This window comes from Argiope bruennichi, chromosome 1 (assembly GCF_947563725.1).
Source record: "Argiope bruennichi chromosome 1, qqArgBrue1.1, whole genome shotgun sequence".
NCBI lineage: Eukaryota > Metazoa > Arthropoda > Arachnida > Araneae > Araneidae > Argiope > Argiope bruennichi.
Window position 1 is genome coordinate 50,536,824 of NC_079151.1, and position 22,914 is coordinate 50,559,737.

The window sequence follows — 22,914 nt, forward strand, 5'->3', positions numbered from 1 at the left end:
TACATGAATCACTAAAGAATGTTATAATACAACTGATACTTGAGTTGTACGTCTTCATTATACCACAGAAAAGTAAAAAAAAAAAAAAAAAAATTATATCGCTTTTACAGATACTTATTTGCAAAAACGCCTTGTGTATATCAACTTCTATGCTACTTTATATAAGCGAAATCTGATTATCATAGGATTATCATCTGATTATCATATCTCAACACCACCATTCCATCTACGATTTTCCATTTACGATCTTTTATTTTGAAGAGATTCACTTTTTTTAGCTTAGAAAAAACATTAAACATGGAGTTACACTGAGTCATAATGTTCACCTTTAGCATATATCAATGTAACAAGTATGGACAAGATGCCTTCATTTTTTAGGAACCTTTTCGATGACGCCTTCTAGTTCACATTCTTCGAATTCTCCATATGTTTATATAAATTCTCCGTTTAAATTTAAGAGCTGTTTTTCGTTTGTTGCATATCTCTTCTGAAACTTTCTACAGCAACGACAATTTTTAGTACAATAACATTTTATTGGATCTCTAAATGTATTATCATCAAGATCTATTTTTTTTAAAGAACGTTAAAGTGGAGTCCCATCTTGCTAATTCTAATCCGGTGAGTTCTAAAAGCTTGCTCTGATATCTAACTGTCAATGAAATTTTTCGATTAGTGCTTTAAAAGAACAATTAATGTACGCCTCATTGTTTTTGTTTACCACAAAATGAGATAATTTTTGAGTGTAAGTGGATACTCATCGACGACAGCATAGTTGAATTTCCTTGCCATAATTACAACTATATTTTAATTCAATTACAATCCTCTTTTTTACTAAGCTCGGTAGAGAAATAAGTTATTATTTTTTCTTAATTTGCTCGAAAGAAAAAGAAATGACTGAAGACGGTATGCAAGTATTTCATTTTACTTCTACTTCCTCAAGTGGAATGCTTTCTATCATTTTGGAATTAAATGTTCGGCAGTGAATAATATAATGCAATAATGCATTTTCTTTCAATTGTATTGTAAAAGATTATCTTAAATATTTTGTTGTTGTCGATAATCTTTTTTACTTACTCTTTACTGTGCTCAATGCACCACCCAACGAGAAATATAAGACAATATCTGAACGGTCGATAAGAAAGTTTGGAGACTCAGACACATAGAAACTGAAGAAGCTGCTGACGAAATTTCAAGTAATTTCGGATAATGATATAACTGTCAGATGATCAGTTAAATGACAAAATTTATGGCTTCAAAGAAAGCCTCTTTACATTCAAACGGAACTCAGTACCTTTGAATTAACCTGCAAATATTTCTGACAAAGTACCTGAAATCGTGGTAGTGTATTTCCCATTGAGTGCTGCTTCATCTGTATGTTATATTTATGGATAATCTTTCAAAGAATCTTTTATTTAGAAAATCAAAGATAATTTACTCCAAATTGCTGAATTAAAGCGCAAACATACTTCTCAGCAACACCTTTCAAGTCATCAGAACTCTCATTCCCAATTTGGAGGTCAAAGCAAATTGGTTATTATAACAGCCGTTTTATCAGACATGCACATTAACACACACACACACACAAACAGATTCAGCTTTGTCATAGCTGGGATGGCAGAGGCGTCAGTAAGTAGTAGACGCTTGTTCTTATTACACAGTAAAAGCTGGGGAAAGAATTTTGTGACTGAACTTTGTGAGTGAATGATTCCACTGTCACAAAGCTTTTGCAAGCTACCATGGTCACGTCTTTTCCTGTTTGCAGTAAATAGCCCCAATATTTCAATTTATGGAATGGCTAATAAACAGCAGATATTCATTTTAGAAAATCGTTTCCCTGTAGGCATTCATAGTTGTTGAAAGAACATCAGTCATAATTGGCGCTGTTTTTTTAAAGCATTTCAGTCTCTTAATCGACCTAAGTAAAGGAAGATCAATAAGTACATAAATATTCCTTTTGTATAAAATTTCCTAACCATCTATAATTTGAGAAAAGTGGGGAAATTCGTGAATCTAAGGACGTTTTGTAATACTCAATTTAGTAATGATTTTTTGCTGACCAATTTTCAATAATCTTTTAGTACAATCATTCAGTGCTAAGTAAGAGCAATTCTTTTTCGTATAACCAATTTATTTTTTTAAAAAATAATCAATCTTATAAAAAAAATATCTTTTTGCAGCATTATCCTCAACAGTGAGTAATACTTTGCATGTGGCTTTGAGCTGAAATATTGTGAATTAGAAATAAGTACACTCTTTCTCATAAATTCTATAAAATAAATGTAAATATGAATCCAATTTAATCTAAAAGTTGCATGTTTTATTGATATAAAGAGGACATTATTAAACGAATTAAATATAACAAAGTGACAATTCATATAGCTTTCTCATCAACAAGATCTGTTAGTTCTATTAGAGCAAACAGAGGAACATATTATCAGTTTCCAAAGCTATATTCTAGAAGCATTGAAAGCACAAACTTTTGTGTCTTTGTTTACAGTTTCTTAAGATTCTAAGGCGCAGAACTATATTGTTCTTATTTACAGTGAAATTTTCCCAGGCTTTTGCATCGTATTATTTGGTTTCTTTTAAACTCTAAAATCGTTTTTCAATGAATTTATAATTTTCAAACATTTTTCGTAAAACTTTTTTAATAATTTTCTATTTTCTTCTTCTTTAAATCACCGACCCAGTTTATGGCAGTGGGTTTGGGTTTTTTTTAATGATGTGGATCCCTTAAGGAAAATCCCTTTTAAATATGTTAGGTATAATTTCAAAACCTCTATAAAATTTACAAAATACCTACTAGGTAAAGCATTTTTTTTTCGTACGGAGTAATATTAGGCATCAATTTCCATGCTGCGCGGAATTACTCCACTCAGAATTTATTCATTCAGCAGGTCTTATTTCGATTAGAATGAATAAATTGCCTAAAAAATGTTTTATTCTAATGGAAAATGCCTTGTCTAACAACATTTGCAGATGCAAGTTGTTTTAGGTAGATTCCTATAGGAAGACTAACTATTGCAATGGTTCTCATGGTAGGATTTCGGGAAAATTCCTTCAGTTCTTCACCGATCATGGTCCCTAGAACTCAAAACAACCCTCCCTTCAAAAGCCTCCTTCCCTCCCTTACAAACTGCAATGTTGCTTCCCATCACGGTTAGATCACTGGAAAGACCGTTTTACGATCAGCTCTGTTGGATGCCGATCGAGTGCCGCATCAGTGATCTCAGAGCTTGGCGACAAAATATATATTACTGGAAACTTTCAGAATTTTAGCAATTGAGCCAATAGGAACTGAGATACACCTGATTAGTCCAGAACCTTCCATGCCCACCTCCCGGGAACTATAAAAGACACGCTGAAGCCGCAGTGAGTAGTAGTCTAGACAACCCCACGCTAAGCAACCTACCGACATATGATATAAACGACACCTCCAACAAACGCAGACCTCGCTGTGCCCTGGCAATATAAATTGCAGACAAAATAAAACACACACACCCTTTTTTTTCCCCACACACAAGAAAACAATACTTCCAAACTAAAATAACCCATGTATGATGCATTGTGATTAATAGGGTCAGTTTCATCACTCCAAAGTTAACTACTTCTAGATTTACAGCCGAAATCCCTCTCAACAATTCAGAGTAGTAGTCGTGAAACAAGTCGTGGAAAGAGACGCCGGAATAGTTGGATCAGTCCGGCTAAGTGCAACAGTTGTGTGGAGCTCAAGCGTTTACTGAATTGAGCTGTGTGCCGAGTCCGATTTTATTGTGGATGCAGCGCCGAGTCGTGTGAGGACTAGCCAGTCGTGTAGTAGTGAGTCGGCAGTTGGATACAGCTAAAGCGAGGATACAGTGGTGAATTGCAGGCGTTTGGAAAGACCGTAGTGTGAACTTACGCAGATTCCCTCGTTCTGCTGAATTCTATCTAGCCACATTGTGTGCTGTGGTGTTATTACTACTTGTGGGCTATTGTTTGCCTATGTTCGTCTCAACTGTATGTTTGTCGTGTGTGTGTCTTCGTGTTTAATAAACGTCGTCGTTGTTTTCTTCTAAAGCCTGTTGATTGTGTTTATTTCATGAACTAAGAAATCGGCGAAGAACCCCCGGAAGTATCCATAACAATATATATATATTTATGAACAGGATAACTATAGTTATTTTGTTTGGATTTTACTTAGATTAGAATATATTGTTAGAAATGCAAAAATCTCGGAAGAGTTCGTAAATGCGCTTCTAGCTCAAAAGGGGTGGAAATGGTGCAGGAAAGGGTCGAAATTTTCATTTCGCTATAACTTTCTTAATATTGAAGATAGAAAAATAAATCCAATTAGGGAAATTTGTGCTACATTAAGACAAACAACTTTAGTATTTAAAGTTTTTCGATAACTGCAATATCTCAGAAATTAGGGAATGAAAAGTGATTTTTAAGTCTTAATATTGACTGCTTCTAACATTAACAATTTATGTTGCTAGATAGTAACTTAGATGAAAAGGAATGTACTTTTTTCTTCCTGCTTGGCGAGAGGAATTTATTTATAATTTGAAAAACAACTTTATTTTAAAACTAGAAGCTCGAAATTGGAAGGAAAACTTTTGATTTTTTTTCAAAAAAATCCGATAATCTAATGAATTTTGTTAGTTCGTATTTTATGCGCTGCCGTACTGTTAATCCGATAGCGATAAAACTTTGCGAACTAATTGCTTGCACTTGCACGAAGGTTATAGGCATTGTAGAATTATTATATCTAATATATAAAGAAGGACTCCCCATTGTTTAAAGAATCCAGTAAAATACTAAGCGTCCAAGAGTCGAAAACAGGATATCATCCACAAACCAATGTGTGGTCGAAGAATTTCACCATCCGTTGTAAATTGCTACAGAAGATTGGTCAGAAGAACTTCTCATCACCTTACTTCGTATTCGAGGTCCCCCCCCCCCAAAAGGATGCTCTTCGGTTAACTAGTTTTTGATACTGCTATTCGACTTCTGCTATTAGGTTGAAATCAAGCCAAATCAACAATGGTTACAATAATTGTTTTAAGTATTGTTTATCTAGTCAGCCATTTTGATTGGCGACTTGGCATCCTTAACGAAGTAGTGGGAGGAGCGGGGTAGACTAGATTTCAACCAAGAGGTTTACGACAAATTGGTTATTTTGTGTTAAAGTTTCGTGAGATTTATGCAAAGATGAGCGATTTAAAGATCCAGAATCTTATTTTTGAGCAACTGTGCTTTATTATCCAATGCGATAGATGTTCTATCCATTCATGTTGTTCCATAGATGACCATAGATGTTGTTCCATTCATGTTGTTCCTATTACACATGGTTCCATAGATGTTCTATCCTCGGGATTATTTTCCAAGGTATGGAAAATAATTCCGAGACTTAGCAAGTAATTCAATTCGAATTTATTCTGAAAGCTAATGGGGAAAAAAATTAAAAAAAAAAAAAAAAAAAAAAAAAAAAAACCTCACAACGAAACAGTTTTGTTGTACAGAAAGCTGCATCAATATTTTCATTCCAATCATCTTTAATTAATACATCATGAAAAAAATTATAAAGTCAAAGGATTAATGGAAATGTTGATAATAAATCACAATTTACAAAATGAACGTACATCATGTATCATATATATATGCTTAACAGCTTTTGCAATCTCAAAACTGAAATAATTAAAAAATTACTCGCAAGGCAACGTACGATAGGACAGACTTGCCAAGTTAGCTTTGCTTTCTTCTGAGAATAATCGATCACAAAAAAATCAATTTTGGTAAAGCAATTATTGAGTTTACTTCCTTTAAAATAAGAAAATAGAGGTTGTTGTAATTTAAGTATTTGCTTTCTTCTGAGAATAATCGATCACAAAAAATCAATTTTGGTAAAGCAATTATTGAGTTTACTTCCTTTAAAATAAGAAAATAGAGGTTGTTGTAATTTAAGTATAAAAATAAATTATATTAAAAAATTTGTCAGTACAATTCATGTTTCAGAATACACTTCGGATAACATATCTTTTTTTTTTTAACAGTAATATAAAATAACATATTATGAAGTATATTAACAAGAAATATATGAAAAATATTTCATTTAATTAAAACATGCAAAGCTATTTTAATTATGAAGAAAGATGGCAAGAAAAAAAAGTGGTTAAGATATTTGGAGAAATAATAAAGAGGAAAAACCTCCTGGACACCAGTTATACTATCTTGTAAGATGGATTTTATAATATTTTTTCAAAGTTTAGAAGTAAAATTTTTTAAAAAATTTCTTGAATTTAATATACTAATATTAGTGTATGTGTGTGCTTTAATTAAAGAATCTCAAAAAGAAAGGTTGCAAAATTTTGTGTACTGGACAATTACTCACTTGACAGAAATGCCTTGCCATTGTTTCTGGTCTTTGATAGAAATATCTTTAAAAACCGATAAAGAAATCAAAATACAGTTTTGATTTAAACAAAAATATTGATTTATAAAATATCTTTCAGTCATAAAGACTGATGTTCGCTTAAGTATCAATACTCTTTACATTTGAAAATATAACCTTATTCTTAACAATTTACCTATTTTTCATTAACAGCGAAAATAATTAAATAACTTTCTGAAAGAACATATTCTATTATTTAGAAAATGCTAAAATATTCATACATTTTAACTTAAAATAAATTTTTTTTTCAGAAAATTAAGTAGATATCTATGAAATGAAGGAGAAAAATCATCACAGTAATTTAATATCGAAATAAAATAATCAAAGATAAGAGAGCAAATTTTATAAATAAGGTTAGAATATTTACTATATAATACAGAAATTTTATTAAAAATATTTATTCAAGGATTAATTTTAGTTTTTTTTTAAATTCAAAATTAATTATATAAGCAAAAACACTCCTTTCTTAGAATAAATAAGCAAGTTCCTATCCCTGGAAACATTAATTTTCATTTATGTTTAAAACTAAAAAAATAAAGGGCAAAAATAAATAATTTTCTTTACAATAACATTTTTTTTTTATTTAATGTGGAGAAGAACAGAGAAAATTTAAAAAAAAAACTATATAAATTTGACTAAATTTTTGTGTTGTGTCATCTAATATATAATCCAGACCAGTACATATCTAACTATCTTTAACTAACTATGGTTTGAAATTTTTACAGAAAGACATCTCTATCTGACTAAATCCATCCCTTGAAATAATTAAGTAATAGTGTTTCAGAAAAAAATAAAAGACACATAGTATTTATTCTATGAAGCATTTATTATTTCTCTTGTACAACTATCACTCGGCAATTAAAATTTGCATCTCAAGCATAATCTACTTACAATCATGTACAAGTATAAATATAGTAAAAAAAAATCACAAACAATTATAAGAAAATACATATTTACATTTATGCACGATTGTCATACGGATGGTTTACTATAACAACATTTTGTTTAAATGCTTAATGTCAATTTAAGATCTACATATAAAATATAGCAACATCAAAAAGAAGTTTTACATTAAAAATGCTTTTCTGTCAGCTGTAATTTTATTTTGCTCTTTACTGAAGCAATAGGAACTCTTCTCTTCAGCTAAGACACATTTCATTGTAAAACTTAACTTCTAAAGGCTGATAATTGCAACAATTCTAAATGGACTAACATGATTAATTTTGATATGTATATGTTTGAGGCACACTACCCGACTCTGTTGATCAACTAAAATAATATTGTATTGTACAATATTAATTAAATAAGTTTCTATAAATAACAGCTGCATATTGATAATATTCAAATATCAATAATTAATTACTATCACAAGATATTACTGCAGAAAATGATTTGGAAATTAATAATCTCACTTTAAATTCTTAAATACTTGGTTACAATTTTACTGTTAAATATGCAAAAGTAATTTTCAAAAATTATTAATAAGAGTATTTCTATTTAATTAGCTATATGTAAATATCAAATTTATATCACCCAGGTGTACATACATATAAAAAAAAAATCAGAATTTTTTTTCCAAGTAATCCTGATCATTAAAGTTCTAAGGAATTATTAAATTCTGTAAAAATTCTTAACATTAAAAATACCAAATTTTGATAATAAATCTGTCATAAAAAAATAACAAAGATGAAATTAAATTACTTCAAGTATCCATCAGAATTAGTTATAAAAGCAAATTTTAAATAGTTAAAAAGTTGTTTTATATTTATTATCATTTACAATGATTATTGCTGAATAAAAAGTTCTCATATATATGCACACCTTTTGAAAATAAAGTAGGCAAGATAGCAGTCCCTAATCCCTAAGCAATTCCAATTTTCAACAAAGTTTAAAAGCTGCCAAATCTTATCAAAACGAAAATGGAATAATAAAATATTACTGTAAAACAGGACGTTTTAATTTATCCGCAGACAACCATTTATAATATGAAGAGTGAATAACAATAGTATTAGTAAAATGTACATAATCCTCACTCTTAGATGGTAAACTCTTTCTATAACACTCATCTGTCTAGTTACAAATTCTAGAAATATATAAATATGATACAAAAGCTATGACTAGAACAATGTTTTAGGATATCAAGTTGCCCCAGAATGACACTACACTGTACATCTTATTAAAAATGAATGTTTTCAAAAGTCACACTTCAAAAGGAAGATTGAACTCTATGTAAATCAACTGACATACAAAAATATCTTCATGAATTCATAAAATTAATGCACTCAGTTTAATATTAATTAATCAAAAGTAGATCCTCTACTAATATACACATATAAACTCACTGCATAATAATGACATCCAAAATTAGCTCGGAAAATATTTCTTAAAATTCTTTATAAAATTCTTAGAAAAAAAAATGCCACATTCAAAAAAATAAAAATAAAACTTTAAAAAAATCACATTAAAAAATATTAATGAGGTTTCTAAAAATATGTTCATAGTTTTTAAAAAATGCAAACTTTTAAGATGCATATTAATATTTTTCTTGTATCTATTTGATATAAGCATATAATTTTTTTTTTTAATCCTTCAGCACCCCCAAATAATTGCAAACATTTCATGCAGAATTTTAATGATTCTACCAAAAGAATTTAAAGTTAATGCCTGGTGACTGTAATTATAATTTGATGGTATGGTTTCTTTTAAAGACAGAAGTTTTCTGAATATCACAATTTTGAGTAAAATTGTTATTTTTCCTGAGTATTAAAAAAAAAAAAAAATCCTAACTATGACAGCACCAGCTTTAACAACTAAATATTTTGTAATAGATTTTTTAAGATGATAATATTGATAAATTTATCTCGATTAAAAAAGGTTTCACCAATGAGGGGAAGAATACAAACACACATTATTTAGAGAGTATAATCATATTACCCATGGTTTGAAATATTCTTTGTTTTAATTTTAATTTTGTGTAACAATTTTAACACTTTTTATACTCTCCTTTATATTATGTCATTTATAAAAGAATCTAATAATAGTCAATTAAAATATCTTGCTTGCAATTTATATTTATACAATTTTATTTTTTTAATTTTCAGTCTAGTATTAAACATCTTATATATGATTTCGAATACCAGATGTTCAATCTAAAAATAATGAGCATAATAAGAGTCAGGAAATATTTTCTGAAATGCTATAATATGGTATCCTTAAATGTGGAATTCCCTTTTTAGCAGGGTTGCATCTGTTAAAAAGTTTTTAATATAATTAATTTCTCTACTTAGATAAATAAACTACTCTATGAACAACAGCTTTAACATGTTACACCTCAGGTGTTTTTAAACTGTAAAACCATTGAGTAAGTTCATTATTGGCTTTTGATACAAAGAAAATTGTTATATATAAATATACACATGCTAAATAATCTATTTCAGCTGCACTCGTGACTTATGAACAATGACTTAACTAATTTGCATGGGGAAAATCATGTACAAATTTATATCACATTGATATTTTGCATATTTTAAATGCATTGTGTTTTGGCACTCCAACAGAAGATGCAAAGGCACAGGGAACTCTTGGCAGTTTTGATCATACTTGTAATTTGTGATGTTTTATGCTTGGCCTTCCCCTTGTAATTTCTCAACAACATGCTTCACCCAACCTTTAACTCGAGGAGGACTCCGACAATTTACATTCCCATTGGCCTTGGATACTTTATTTCCAGATTCCATAACAGTATTTACTGTTGATGCAGAATGTTCAGAACTAGTTTCACTCTCTTCAAAGTCTTTGTTTAATACTAAAGTTCCCCATTTGTCTAAATCAAGCCTCTTCTGATTTGGTGGAGGAGGTGGTTTTGATTTAGTCAAAATGGCAGAAGCTTCATCGTTTTGAAACTTAACATTTTCTTCTAGGATTCGCAATCTATCAAGTATTGCTTGATTCACACGTCGAGCACACATTATTTTTGGAGAGGATGGAGACAAAGAATCTGTATCTCCATTTTGATAAACTGAATTTTTGGCATGATGATCTGCACTCGATTCTTCCAAGCCAATAATCAAGTTAGTATTTTCTATAGCACTAAAATCTGCATCTTCAGGATCACTATAAATAGCAGAATCTCGAAATATGTCATGTGCCAAAGCATTCTCTATAGCATCAAATGTCCTTTCATAGTAGCTATCTGCAGAAGTATCACTAGCTTCTGAAACAGTATCATCTGCATCGTTTTTTGGATACTCTGAACCATCTATTATGCCATTTTTGTCACCATCACTTGAAGAAGTTGCATTGGAAGACTCAGAGAATAAGCTGTCAGGTCGGAGATCTTTGAATGTTTTGGCTGGAAGGATTAATTTTGGCACACTGTATTCAGACTCCAAAGGCTGAGCCATTCTAGCACCTATGAGTGAGCTTTCTGATTTGTAACTTCCTAGGTTAATTTTTTCTCTTTTTAAGGCCGATTTTTTATCGTTTATTTTCAGCTCATGCTTCTTTTTATGCCTCATCACAGATGAATATGCTTTAGCAACTGAATGTGCAATTTTCACAGGAAAAAGTTTTGTATTTAGTTCATTTTCACTTTTAATACTTGTATGACTATCTGATCTTTTGAAGTCATTTTTTGAAGATTCAGAATGAAATCTAGCGGGGTGTTCGGGACTTGACTGATCATGAGAAGATGGACTCACTAAATTTGCCTTGAAACCAGCTATTTTGGAACCCATGTGTGAAAAAATATGTTTCAAAGTAGCATATTTTGAAGCTGACTGATGATAAATCTTAAGTTCAGGATGAATAGAATGAACATTTTCCATGCTAACTGCAGGTGTATTTGTGCATCCAGTAGTTGTATCTTGTTCATATCCATCTCTGTTGATGGGAAAACCATATTCTGAACTTGTGCAATGAGAATAATCTAAAACAACATAATCTAAATCATCACCAAAATCAGCTTGAGAGGGTTTGTCAGATGCAATTGTAAATGGACGTTGTTCACTGTGTAGAGATCGTTGACCATCCATGCGTAACCTCATTCGACAAACACTGCTATCGTTAAGGACAACAGGTTTCACTTCTGAAGGGCCAGCAGTATTATCAGATGCAAGTTGGAAACTCCGGGGTAAAGACCCACTCTTCTTTCCACTTTCAGCAAGATGTTCCTCTTGTTGTTTCAACCAAGCAGCAGGAGTGGTAGGACTGGTATCCTTTGAATCGGATGGCAACATGCATACTCCATTAGGTGGCAAATGGGAAGACTTTTTAGATTTTGATTTTGGCTCACTGTTTGAAGAGGAATGGTACTTAAATGAAATATTGTGCTGTAATGATGCAACTCTGGCTTTTGCCATGCCAGTAAATGACTGAACACGACGGATGGCAGAATTCTGCTTCCAAGAACTCACTGAACTACCACTTTCAGAATCCTGATCTTTCTGCCGTTCCGGTTTTGAATCCACTGGCACCTCCACACTATTTTTATTATTAAATTTTGAAGGTGAGAATTTATTTTCACCAGCTTCAAAGTCAGAGCAAACATTATCTAAATCAGCTGCATTTCGTGTTAAATCCATCCCTCCATTGTGCATATCTCTTGTTGCATAGGCATGAGCGTAAAAGAAAGTGACATATTCACCATTATTATCAAATGCTTCCTCAGATGCTTCAGAATACGTTCTATCTCTATAAGAGAGAGAAGGAGAACCATATCTGTTGGACTCTAACTCTTCATTTTCAGTATCTGTTGTTTCTTCAGGAACACTATTCCATGTACGCCAAGAAGGTCTAAAGCGACGTTCTTTATTAGCCGTGCGCTGATTCAAGGAAGGTTCAGGAAGACTGTGCCTTACCCTGGAACTTCTACTAAAAGGAGCACCAGAAGCTGCATTTGAGGAGCAATCAGAAAGATTTTCCTTATTTCCCAAGTGCCCAAGTATCCATCTCTTTTTATGACAAACATCCTCCTGCAAAAGAATATCAAATATAAATTCAAAAACATTAGTAAGCAGAGAAATTAACATTTATTCTACAGTTATGTATGATGCAAGAAATTAATGAAAAAATGCCATTTAAATAAATATTAAGAGTTTAAGTACATTTTTAATATAATAAGAATGCACTTTCACCTGAGCTTCTTAGATCTTTAACTATAGGGTTTATATTGTATTAATATAAAAATTAGAAACAATAAATAAATAACAAAGAAAATCAGAAAATTCAATCAGTTTTTAAAAAATTATTTTTATACCTTCAGATTAATTTTATAAAAAAACTGATAATAAATGGCAACTCTTAAAAAATATTCATTTTGCACAATGTGATTAACATAGTAGAGTATTTATGTCCCTTCTACATCCTTCAGTTAACAGTACCCATCATTCAAATTTGGTACTCATCTCTCACACAACCTGTTATGCACTGATAGACAGACGTTGGCTTAGAGGAATTAATAAGTAAGTCATATCCAATACCAATAAATAAATTTATTGGTATTGGAATTCAATTTAGAATTCACAAGTAAGTAAATGCTACAACCCCAATAATAATACCAAATATATAATGATTTATGATTTTAAGTATACAGAAAATACAAATTAAAACTATGTTTTTTACAGCTATCATAATTTAATAATAATAAATACAAATAAATTTTTCTTGAGGAAAAACAAATTAAAAATATAATAGTGCAAATGATTGCATTTTAAAATAATTAAGATGAAAATAGGATCGATGGAATTAATTCAATTACCTGGCTTTTAGTCCATGCAGATTTGTCATGACTTTTCCAGTTTTCATGGTCATCACTACTTTTATGCCTGGCATTTGAATGACTCTACAAAAAAAAAAAAAAAAAAAAAAAAAATCAGTTAAATGTTTTGAATAACCACATATTTATCAATGTAAAACATGACCCTACTAAACAGGCGTTGCATTATATCATTAATTTAAAAAAATAAAGCATAGCATCAATATGTTGGATAAAATTTATTTATTTATTATTCACGCATAAAAAAAAAAAAGTGAGAAAATGATTCATTTTTTTTAATAAGCATTGACAATGTTTTCTACAGGATAAAAATGCACTGATAACTTTAGATAATTATCAAATTTGTTTCATTATTTTCTAACAGATTTGTAAGTAGTATATGCATTGCATACAACAAATAAATAAACAAATAAAAACATTATATTATACTATGACATTTTGTATTAAAATTTTTTTCAATACTTTTTATTTGAGAAACATTCATTTCATATAAATTAATCAATCTTGGAACAAGGACAATCTCTTTATTTGAGAAATGTTAATGTCATAAATATTTATCCAAATTGATAGGTAAAATAAATAAAACAAAAATGACTAATCCTGCTTTTCAGAAAAAAATCAGTTAATTTTATTTCAATTTCTAGGTATAATTTAAAAAAAAAAGGAACAACATACTTATTTAAAGTTTAATTATAAAAACATTAAAACATTTTCTTAATTTTAAATTATTTGCTTTTTTATTATTTCCACTGTTTATTATATTTCATTAGAATTATTACTTAGAACCAAGAGAATATCCAATATTAACTGAGAATATGCAAATTAAAATAAAATATTTGAAATAAAAACTTTGTAACTAAACAATGTAGAACAATGAGCATTCTCAAAGTTTTAGTATAATGACAGCTGAAATATTTTAACACAAATAAACAACATTTAGAGAATTAGCAGAGAACTATAAACAAAATGAAAACATGCAAGTATTGTAAAATTAAATGTCAATTAGTAAACTTACATTTTTATTTAGAGAACTGTCACTCTGAAAAAAAAAAAAAAATGAAATATTTTTAGATATTTAATACAATTTTTTTAAAAGCTTGTATCATTTAATCATTAAAATATTGATTTTTGACATACAAGAATTTTTTTTTTCATGAACATAAAATGCATTGCATTTATTAAATTTTTAAATTAAGAAAAATTATTTTACTGCACATTCATAAGAAAAAGAAAACACTATAGAGAGCAAATTAATATCTTAGTAAAGCCAGAGGGAAATATACATTATAATTAAAATCATATTAATGATTATTAAAAATGAATTATTATTATTTTACAGCTTTTATTATAGAAGCATAAATTAATAAGTACACATTAAAATTTATATGAGCCATAAGAGAAACTACAGTTTTGAAGAAACATAAAACAATGTGAAAGCAAGAGAAATAGAATAAAAGAGAAATATTATAGAAAATCAGCAATGCAATATCAATTATATGTTTACCAACTTGAGTTGTAAAATGGCTTACCTTCTTCAGAACTGTAAAGAAAAAGAGAAAAAGTAAAATTAGTATGATACTAAAAGATAACATATATAAGAACCAATTTTATTTAACTGATATTTTTTTTAAAAAAATCAAACATTTGTTTACTTGTATGTGTAAATAAGATATAAAATTATATAAATCATGTCTTCCAAAAACAAATATATACATATATATATATATATATATATATATATATATATATATATATATATATATATATATATATATATATATATATATATATATATATATATAAAACCAGTCTCCTTAATGACTTATCTTCAGTTAAGTAAAGAATTACTTTGCTTACTATTTAGATTTAAAAAGTAAAAATATTAATTTAATAAAATTAATTTTTATATCATAGTTTTGCATTAAATTATTACAGATATTGCTAAATTTATTACAGATACATAAGTTAAGAGAAAACCATATCTACTTTAAAATATACTATTTATAAAATGTAAAAATAAAGTAACATAAAAAAAAAGATATATACCTTTCTTTAATTTCAGAGTGCGATTCAAGTTAAGTTCAGACTTTCTTCTCTCCTGTTTACGCTTTTCTAAATATTCAGGGGCAGATAGCTGTCGTTTGGTATGGCTCTTTTCTAATGCAGAGTCTGAAATTAAGTTTTTTATAATTAAGATGCTGTAAGCAGAAAAAGAAAAAGGAAAGATTATCTGCTAACTTTCAAAATATAAAATTATAGGTTATAATTGAAGTAAGAAATTTGAAAACTAAACATAGATTGTAAACCAATAGTAAAAATAGCATGCATACTATAAGTTTCACCTTACATGAAATTGGAATTTGATATATTTTTAATGTATCTGCAAGACACATTACATATACTTAACAAAATCTAAACTTTCATGGACAGGAAAAAGACATTTTCTGTAATTCTTGCAGATTATTAAATATTCTGTAATAAAAATATTATGATATTTTGTCACATACCATCTTGTTTACTCTGACCTAATTCCATTACAAGCTGACGAGCATGAGATGGTATGACAGCATTATAATTTTCTAATATTACTCTTTTCAACTGCAGACACCACTCACGTTTCTGTTCAACATTACGGGCCTGAAAGAAATGGAAATTAATACATTGGAGATATTTAATAAAATACTAAAGGGTTTAAGTACTTTTAAAATTACTAAATTTGAAAATAGTCAAAACTTACTTGGAATGTATATTGAAACCTTGGATTATCAAATGGTATAACATGGAAACAAAGTGGTTCTCCCTGAATACTTTCAATAAGCATAAGATTTGAGCACTAAAAAAAATACATTCAAATTAGTAATGCTATTATAACAATCACAAAATCTGAATACAAGACAATACAATATGAAGTACAGAATTTATTATTACCATGATATGTGTTTTGTAGCTCAGTATACCTTCCTCCTTTTTCTTTGCAATTAAAAGCATTTTGTCAAACAAAAAGAGATGTCTTAAGGCCTTAGCTCTATACATTCTGAAAGCTCCTTCTGCAACCAATTCTCCGTAAGTTGTTAAGTCTTGTCCCTAAAATGAAAGACTTTAAATGTTAAAACTAAAATTTTTGATACAAAGAATTATTTTTTAAAAAAAATATTTTTATATGAATTGACAAAAATAAATATTTAAAATGACTAAGCAATAAATGAAATCAAACTAGAAAGTTAACAAACCTCCCATCCATATAGTAAACTTTGGATTTCTTGAACTCGAACAGCATGTTCATGCTTTCTTTTCATGTCATTTATATGGTAGGCAATGCCAGTCATAACAGATAAAGCATTTTTCACATCACAGTAGCCATCACTTTCTTTATTAGCATGTTTAACCATATTCTAAAAGAATTTTTTTTTAAATAAATAATTAATAATATAATAGATATAAAATATGGTTGATGACCAAAAAATTTTCACATTTTAAATTATTAGACCCTAAATAAAAAAAATTGAAACAATCATTTACAATTTATTAATACAATTTAATGCACATAACAGCAAAATGCATAATTCTAAGAAAAATAAAAATAAAAAAGTTTTCTCAGCAGAATTAAAAAAATAAAATAATAATAATAATAATAATAATACCTGCAATAGTAAATGATACTTCAAAATCCTTTGAACAGGCTTAAGAAGGTATGAACCTAAAGGGAGACTGTGCTGTAGAGCCATCTGCCTCTCCTGAAATTATATAACAAAAGTTAAGAAACTTACAAAAACAAAAAGAAATTTCTTACTATCCATTTAAAGTTAAATCAATTAAGTCATGCATTATTTTCTTCATATCAACTTACAATGATGTGTGTGTGTGTGTAAAGCAATGATAATTCTATAGAAATATGCAATAAGTGGAATGAAAAATCATATGAATCATAAATTAAGTTAAAACAGATAATTCCTCTTAATTTGCAATTGCATAGTAACAAAACAAGGAAAGAAACCATAGTAATGGTTATAATATCATCATCGTCGTCTAAATGTTTTATTAATAAATGTTACTACGCAGTATTAAATAAGAAGGAATTTTATATGAAGATTTCTAAACATATCCAAACAATTTTTCAAACTTCTTAGATATTTAAGTAATAAAATTAGGCATATAGTTAAAATTTTTATCCTATAAAACAATGAATAAATATGAATTGAGGGAGGAAAAACTTGACTGTTATAGATAAACTCTTTACCTTAAATATTTCAGCTGTTTCACTAGTTCCCATAAGCTCTGTCAACACAGACACTGTTCTGTAAAAATAAGAGCGAAACAATTAGCAATCATTTCATTTATTATATTTCAATTTACAGCAGATAAAAATTTAAAAGTTCTCAGTTCAAAATATTATGCAACAAATGTAAAAATTTTCTTGTAGTGAAAAGTAAGAAAATTATTTGCATTCAGTGTCATAGATTAGGGATAAGTTAATAAGATAAATATCATTATTTTTATTTAAGTTTTTATATCCAAATGTATACATTAAGCTTAAAGCTGAAAAAAGAACAAGTAGATTGCTATGTATGATACTATTTACTCACAAGTATAATACCAAAATGAATAATAATAATAATAATTTCAAGAAAAACAATGAAAAGGCACCAATAACATTAATTACCTCGGATAATTTGTGCAGTATTGTGTATATACTTCAAAACCATTGCTATTTTTCACAAAGCATTTAGCCACAGAAACGGGATCCAGCCCGCATGCTTCCAATTCATCAACAAATGACCTAAAAATTAATTGAATGCATAAATACAAACCAGAACAAAGTCAGTTTATTTCTATATTAATATCATTAAAAATACTTTATAAAGGCAAAGAATGACAAATTAAAGAAAATATCAGCAAAACATTTAATGGTCAAGTTTTTCAAACAATAACCTTGAAGTACACTAAATCACCTAATTTCAGAAAAACAATAACTGCTTTGAAGAATCAGTGTATTTTTTACTAACATGCAATTCTCCACCTCCCCCGAAAAAATTACAGTACATAAAAGAAAAATCTGGTAATGTCTAATATTTAATTTGAAACATTAATGAACTTCCCCCCCCCTCTTCCTGACTCTAAAACTTTTTCATAGTTTTAATTTAAATAGCAAATTGATTTCACTAAATTCCTTTAAGAAATTTACTTAATTAAAAAAAAAACTATTCACCATTTTATTATGAGACAGAAAAATCAATTACTGTCCTTTGCTAAACAACTGAAATATATCATTACTAAAATTTCATTTAATTTATAATAAAGCTGCTCACCTATTGAATGAATAAATATCTTCTATGTTACTAAATAAATCCTTTAAATATTTGTGGCTAACTTTTGCTTCTTCATTATTACTAATATGTTTCAAATAGCCCTGTAAAAAAAAAAAAAATGTAATTAAAATATAACATTATATACTCACAAAACTTATCACTAAATAGACACACATCACATTTAAAAGAAATATATTTCATAAAATTTTTATGCACTTATGAATCAATAATTAGTTAACAAATTCAGCTATTGTAAACTACAGAATACAAAAAGAGAGAGAGCATATACGAAAATATACTGGAAATTCCTATAATTAATTTACAGAAAAATTAATGTTTTATATGAGATCTTGAAAATGTTTGGAGCTAATGATACCATAAAAATTTCTGGCTTAAACTTTAAATGCTTTCACAATTTCATATAAAAAAATCTATTAATTATGTGTTATTTTTATTTAGCATATCTTCCTTTCCCCTCCTTCGAACCAATACTATATGCATTTCTCAAAAATATAATTTTTGACAAAAAGAAAGGAAAAAAAATCATTGTCTTGCATTAAAAAAGTACAAGGCACTGCAATTATTTTCACATCTCATTAACATTTTAAATAATATTTTAAGTTCAACGAAAAATTATCAATTTTTAGTACTAAAAATATTTGATCAAAACTTATAGCACAGTGATTGATGTATGGAGATGGGGAATGCGAGAACAAAGTACTAAATCCTTTTATTTCATATTTTTATAGCTAACTATGATTGTTAAATGGAAAAACCAATAAAAGGCTTTTCCTCTCAAACACTTTCCTTTTATATGTTTAAAAACACATTTAAAAAATAAAAAAGAATAATTTGAATTAGTAACTTATATTTTTTTATGACCGTTTCAAATGCCCTGCGGAAGAACAACTTCGCCAACTAAAACATGCTCACAGAAAACAAGTATATATGAAAAGTGATTATTTAACTGCTTAAGAAGCTGAGATAGTTTTTGATTTACTTTTCCGAAAGCCGTGAACAAAAACACGGGCAGCTCTGTTTTGAAAACATTTCTCTGTAGACACTATTGGTGGCATTGACCTCAAAGGGGAGAGGGAATTTTAAAAAAAGAGTGCAAGTAAGAAACAACTGAAATGCATCTTGGCATCAATCCACCATGTTGAATGGGGAAGGACTGCATGCACCCATCGGTTCGGAAACTTAGGCGCGTCTACGTACCGCATAAAAAACTAAATTGAAGGAAGAAAAAGAGGCAAGAATTTCGGCGCCTGAGGTTTATTAGCCGAAACGATATTAAGTTTTAAGTTACAGAAATCTGCTTCGGCCAGCAAGACATAAATTGTTCTTATCACTTTCCACCACTGATTGTTTCAAAGGATTTTTAAAAAATCGAATAGCTCATCTCTGCCATTAAAAAACACTATATCTTTTAAAGAGGCTTTAACTATTGACTGAAAATTCCTAGACATATAACAAGATCAATATTTATTTTTAAAGCACCACAAAATATATCTTTTCATTCAATACATGCAACATTGTGAATTCAGAGGGTAATAGCAGAATTTATAATTATTTACACGAAATCGCAATATAATCATCAAGAAGGTTAATAAAGATAATTTCAAACCAATAGAAAATGTATTCCTGTCTCATTTCTCTCTCTCTCAATGAATCAAATCTTTATAAAGTATGTAATTTCTTATTGCTAAGAATAAATCCAAATACATATTAATGATAATTTTATCAGCATTTTTATATTTATTTCAGTATCTCAGAAAATAAATTTCATCAAATAAGCCGATACTTTGCTTAATATTTACCAGAATAAAATTTGCAATTAGTTTAATTTCCAATGGGTCAAATTTTGATCGCAGCAAGATCTTGAATACATATACATTTCCATATAATTTGCAAAAATGTGAAGAGCTTAAAATTGTCATCGAGCCATACATTAAATTTTTCAAAAATTACAATTAATAAAATATTTTCTTTTTTACTTTATTAGTGGATCACTATAGATTCAGTTTCTAAAAAGTGGACAGCTATATTTAAAGCTATAGTATATATATTATATATATATATACCCCTATAATATAATCAGCTATAGTAGATATATAAACCCCTGGTCTAATATATCTTCATGTCTTGGATGTTCATTAATTGTTTTGAATTTAAAGGAAGAGGTTTCGTTAACTTTTAAGACGAATTTATTGCAAGAGTAACTTGTTTTTAATGTCGATATAAAATGAATTTTATATTAATTTCTTTACAAATTACATTACGTCTTTAAAATTGCTCAGACCAGATCATTCCCTTTCCTTTTCTACGAGCGGTGGTCTGCTAAATTACAGAGACAAATGCATTGCGATAAGAACGCGTGCCACTCTACTTCAGTCTACATTACACGACCTGCATTTTAAACATCTAAAGCAGGTGAATTCAAGCGAACTCCCTTACCCTCAGTTATATGCCAGAGCCTTAAAACGACGTAGGTGTTAATTTGTACGTGGGCAGATCACGATTACTCATTGGAGGGGAAAGCATCAACTTTGAAATACCGATAGGGAGAGACAAAAAGCAGGAGTGAGGTTATTTTGCACCTGCGATATCTATTATAAGACGGTTTCTCGAACAACACTGATGAGAAACACGGAGAGGAGAGATAAACAGCAGAGAAAAGATCAAAGATCACCACGTAGTCAACAGAGTGCTTTGTTCCGAAGGATAAGCAATGCATCCGGATAGTCTTTTCTCTTTCCAAAGAATGTTAAAAATTGATTGACCTTAATATTTCTCATTGAAGCAAAGTAAATAAAAATATTGACCAATTCACTTGAAAAATATATAGAATATGATCGTTGTTACCTAAATTATCAAACTAAAATATGATACATTTTCTTTATTATGTTGTTATGAATGGAGAATCACCATGATATATTTATTTAAATGTATTAATAATTCTTTTTGTTTTTTACTGCATGTAAAGCAATCAATAACCCCTGATACAAAGCAAACAGGCATTTGCAAATTTTAAAAAATATATCAAAGTTATTACATAAAACTTGATGATTACATAAATTTTAATAAACTTGATTACATAAACTTTACTACTCGTAACAGTTGTGAAGACTCTTGAATTACTGCGCGCGTGAATACATAAGACAAAGAAAAAAAGAGTATGGGAGAGGCACAGGCCGAGCTACAAATACAAATAAATTCCTTCGTATCTTCATCAAAACAGATTAAAGTAAGAAATTTCATAAAAAAGGCGAATAATTCATTATCTGATCATAAAATTTAACGTTTAATTTTCATTATATTTGTAAATATATTTAAAGTACGCACAGAAATTTACTAGATATTTTTTTTTTCCATGTTAAAACATAAAGTGCAACGTTTGTATTAAAATCTCAGAATCAAAATTTTTGTGAAAATCCCCCCCCCCCCTATTCTACTTCCAATACTTACATTACACTGAATAGCATCTAGAACCTTCGATAAAAGTACATGCTTATACAATGTAAATACGAGGTAAAATGAAGAAAATATGGGGCTAAAAGGAAATAAAAATTTAACTACGTTTGGACGCAGTAACTTTCGGATTTACGACTCATTCTAGAGTTAAAAGACAGCACTAATAAAAAAAACACGTTGCTTCAATAAGGCCTTAAAAACTCGACATAATCTCTCGAGTCACAACAACGGAAGGAAATTCTCTTTCACAGCAGCGATGGTATCTACTAAGAAATACCCTTTCCCTCTACAACACTTTCCATACGTAATCAGTGAACAACAGTAATTGCATGTTCAATTAAGTCTTCGTTCGCTCCAACGCAATTGCAACCTTTTTGTTTCTCTCACGGTTCTGAAGATAGATTACGCCATTAAAGTGAAAAAGTAATGCTACTAAGTAGTTTCGAGTGACGGCAAGAGAAAATCACGTGAAGATCCTCCTCCCTTCCCTTCTGGAAAGCCAATTAACAAGCAGATGTTTTTCAATCACGACAACAGCGTACCTGAAAACAACTCATAATGAGCCTTGCACGAGGAAGAAGCGGAACATAACGGACTATGATGACAAAAAGTCATGCATGTTTTCAAAATCTTAGATATATTTATTTTAAAAAGAAAAATTCTTCGACACGACAATTAATTTTTCTCAAACAATTGTAAAATTATGTGCAAAACTTATCTTAGATATTTCTATTTTAAAAACGAGTCCAATTAGCTTTAGAAAATTCCTGATACTGAAAGCAGTAATGAAATCTTTTAACAGTAACAAATTCATAATGTGAAAAACGACATGAACACTGAAATACTTCAGGTTATTTTAGGTTCTAATATGAATAATCTAAATAAAATACTTAAAGGAATCCATCATTTAATTAAGCAGTCATAAA

The 22,914-nt window shown here is 29.0% G+C and overlaps 1 protein-coding gene across 1 annotated transcript in view; it reads right to left on the minus strand.

Moving 5' to 3' along the window:
* Window positions 1–7,250: 7,250 nt before the first annotated feature.
* LOC129972637 (uncharacterized) overlaps window positions 7,251–22,914 on the minus strand; it is a 78,403-nt gene continuing 62,739 nt past the window's right edge. The window contains exons 4-16 of the mRNA XM_056086851.1: window positions 18,515–18,615; window positions 17,869–17,985; window positions 17,446–17,503; window positions 16,850–16,942; window positions 16,439–16,600; window positions 16,137–16,292; window positions 15,946–16,041; window positions 15,716–15,845; window positions 15,255–15,377; window positions 14,582–14,748; window positions 14,224–14,247; window positions 13,191–13,274; window positions 7,251–12,405 (exon numbers count right to left, since the gene is read on the minus strand). Coding sequence (XP_055942826.1) covers window positions 10,051–12,405; window positions 13,191–13,274; window positions 14,224–14,247; window positions 14,582–14,748; window positions 15,255–15,377; window positions 15,716–15,845; window positions 15,946–16,041; window positions 16,137–16,292; window positions 16,439–16,600; window positions 16,850–16,942; window positions 17,446–17,503; window positions 17,869–17,985; window positions 18,515–18,615 — 3,666 coding nt within the window. The 3' untranslated portion in view covers window positions 7,251–10,050. The remainder of the gene's footprint in view (window positions 12,406–13,190; window positions 13,275–14,223; window positions 14,248–14,581; window positions 14,749–15,254; window positions 15,378–15,715; window positions 15,846–15,945; window positions 16,042–16,136; window positions 16,293–16,438; window positions 16,601–16,849; window positions 16,943–17,445; window positions 17,504–17,868; window positions 17,986–18,514; window positions 18,616–22,914) is intronic.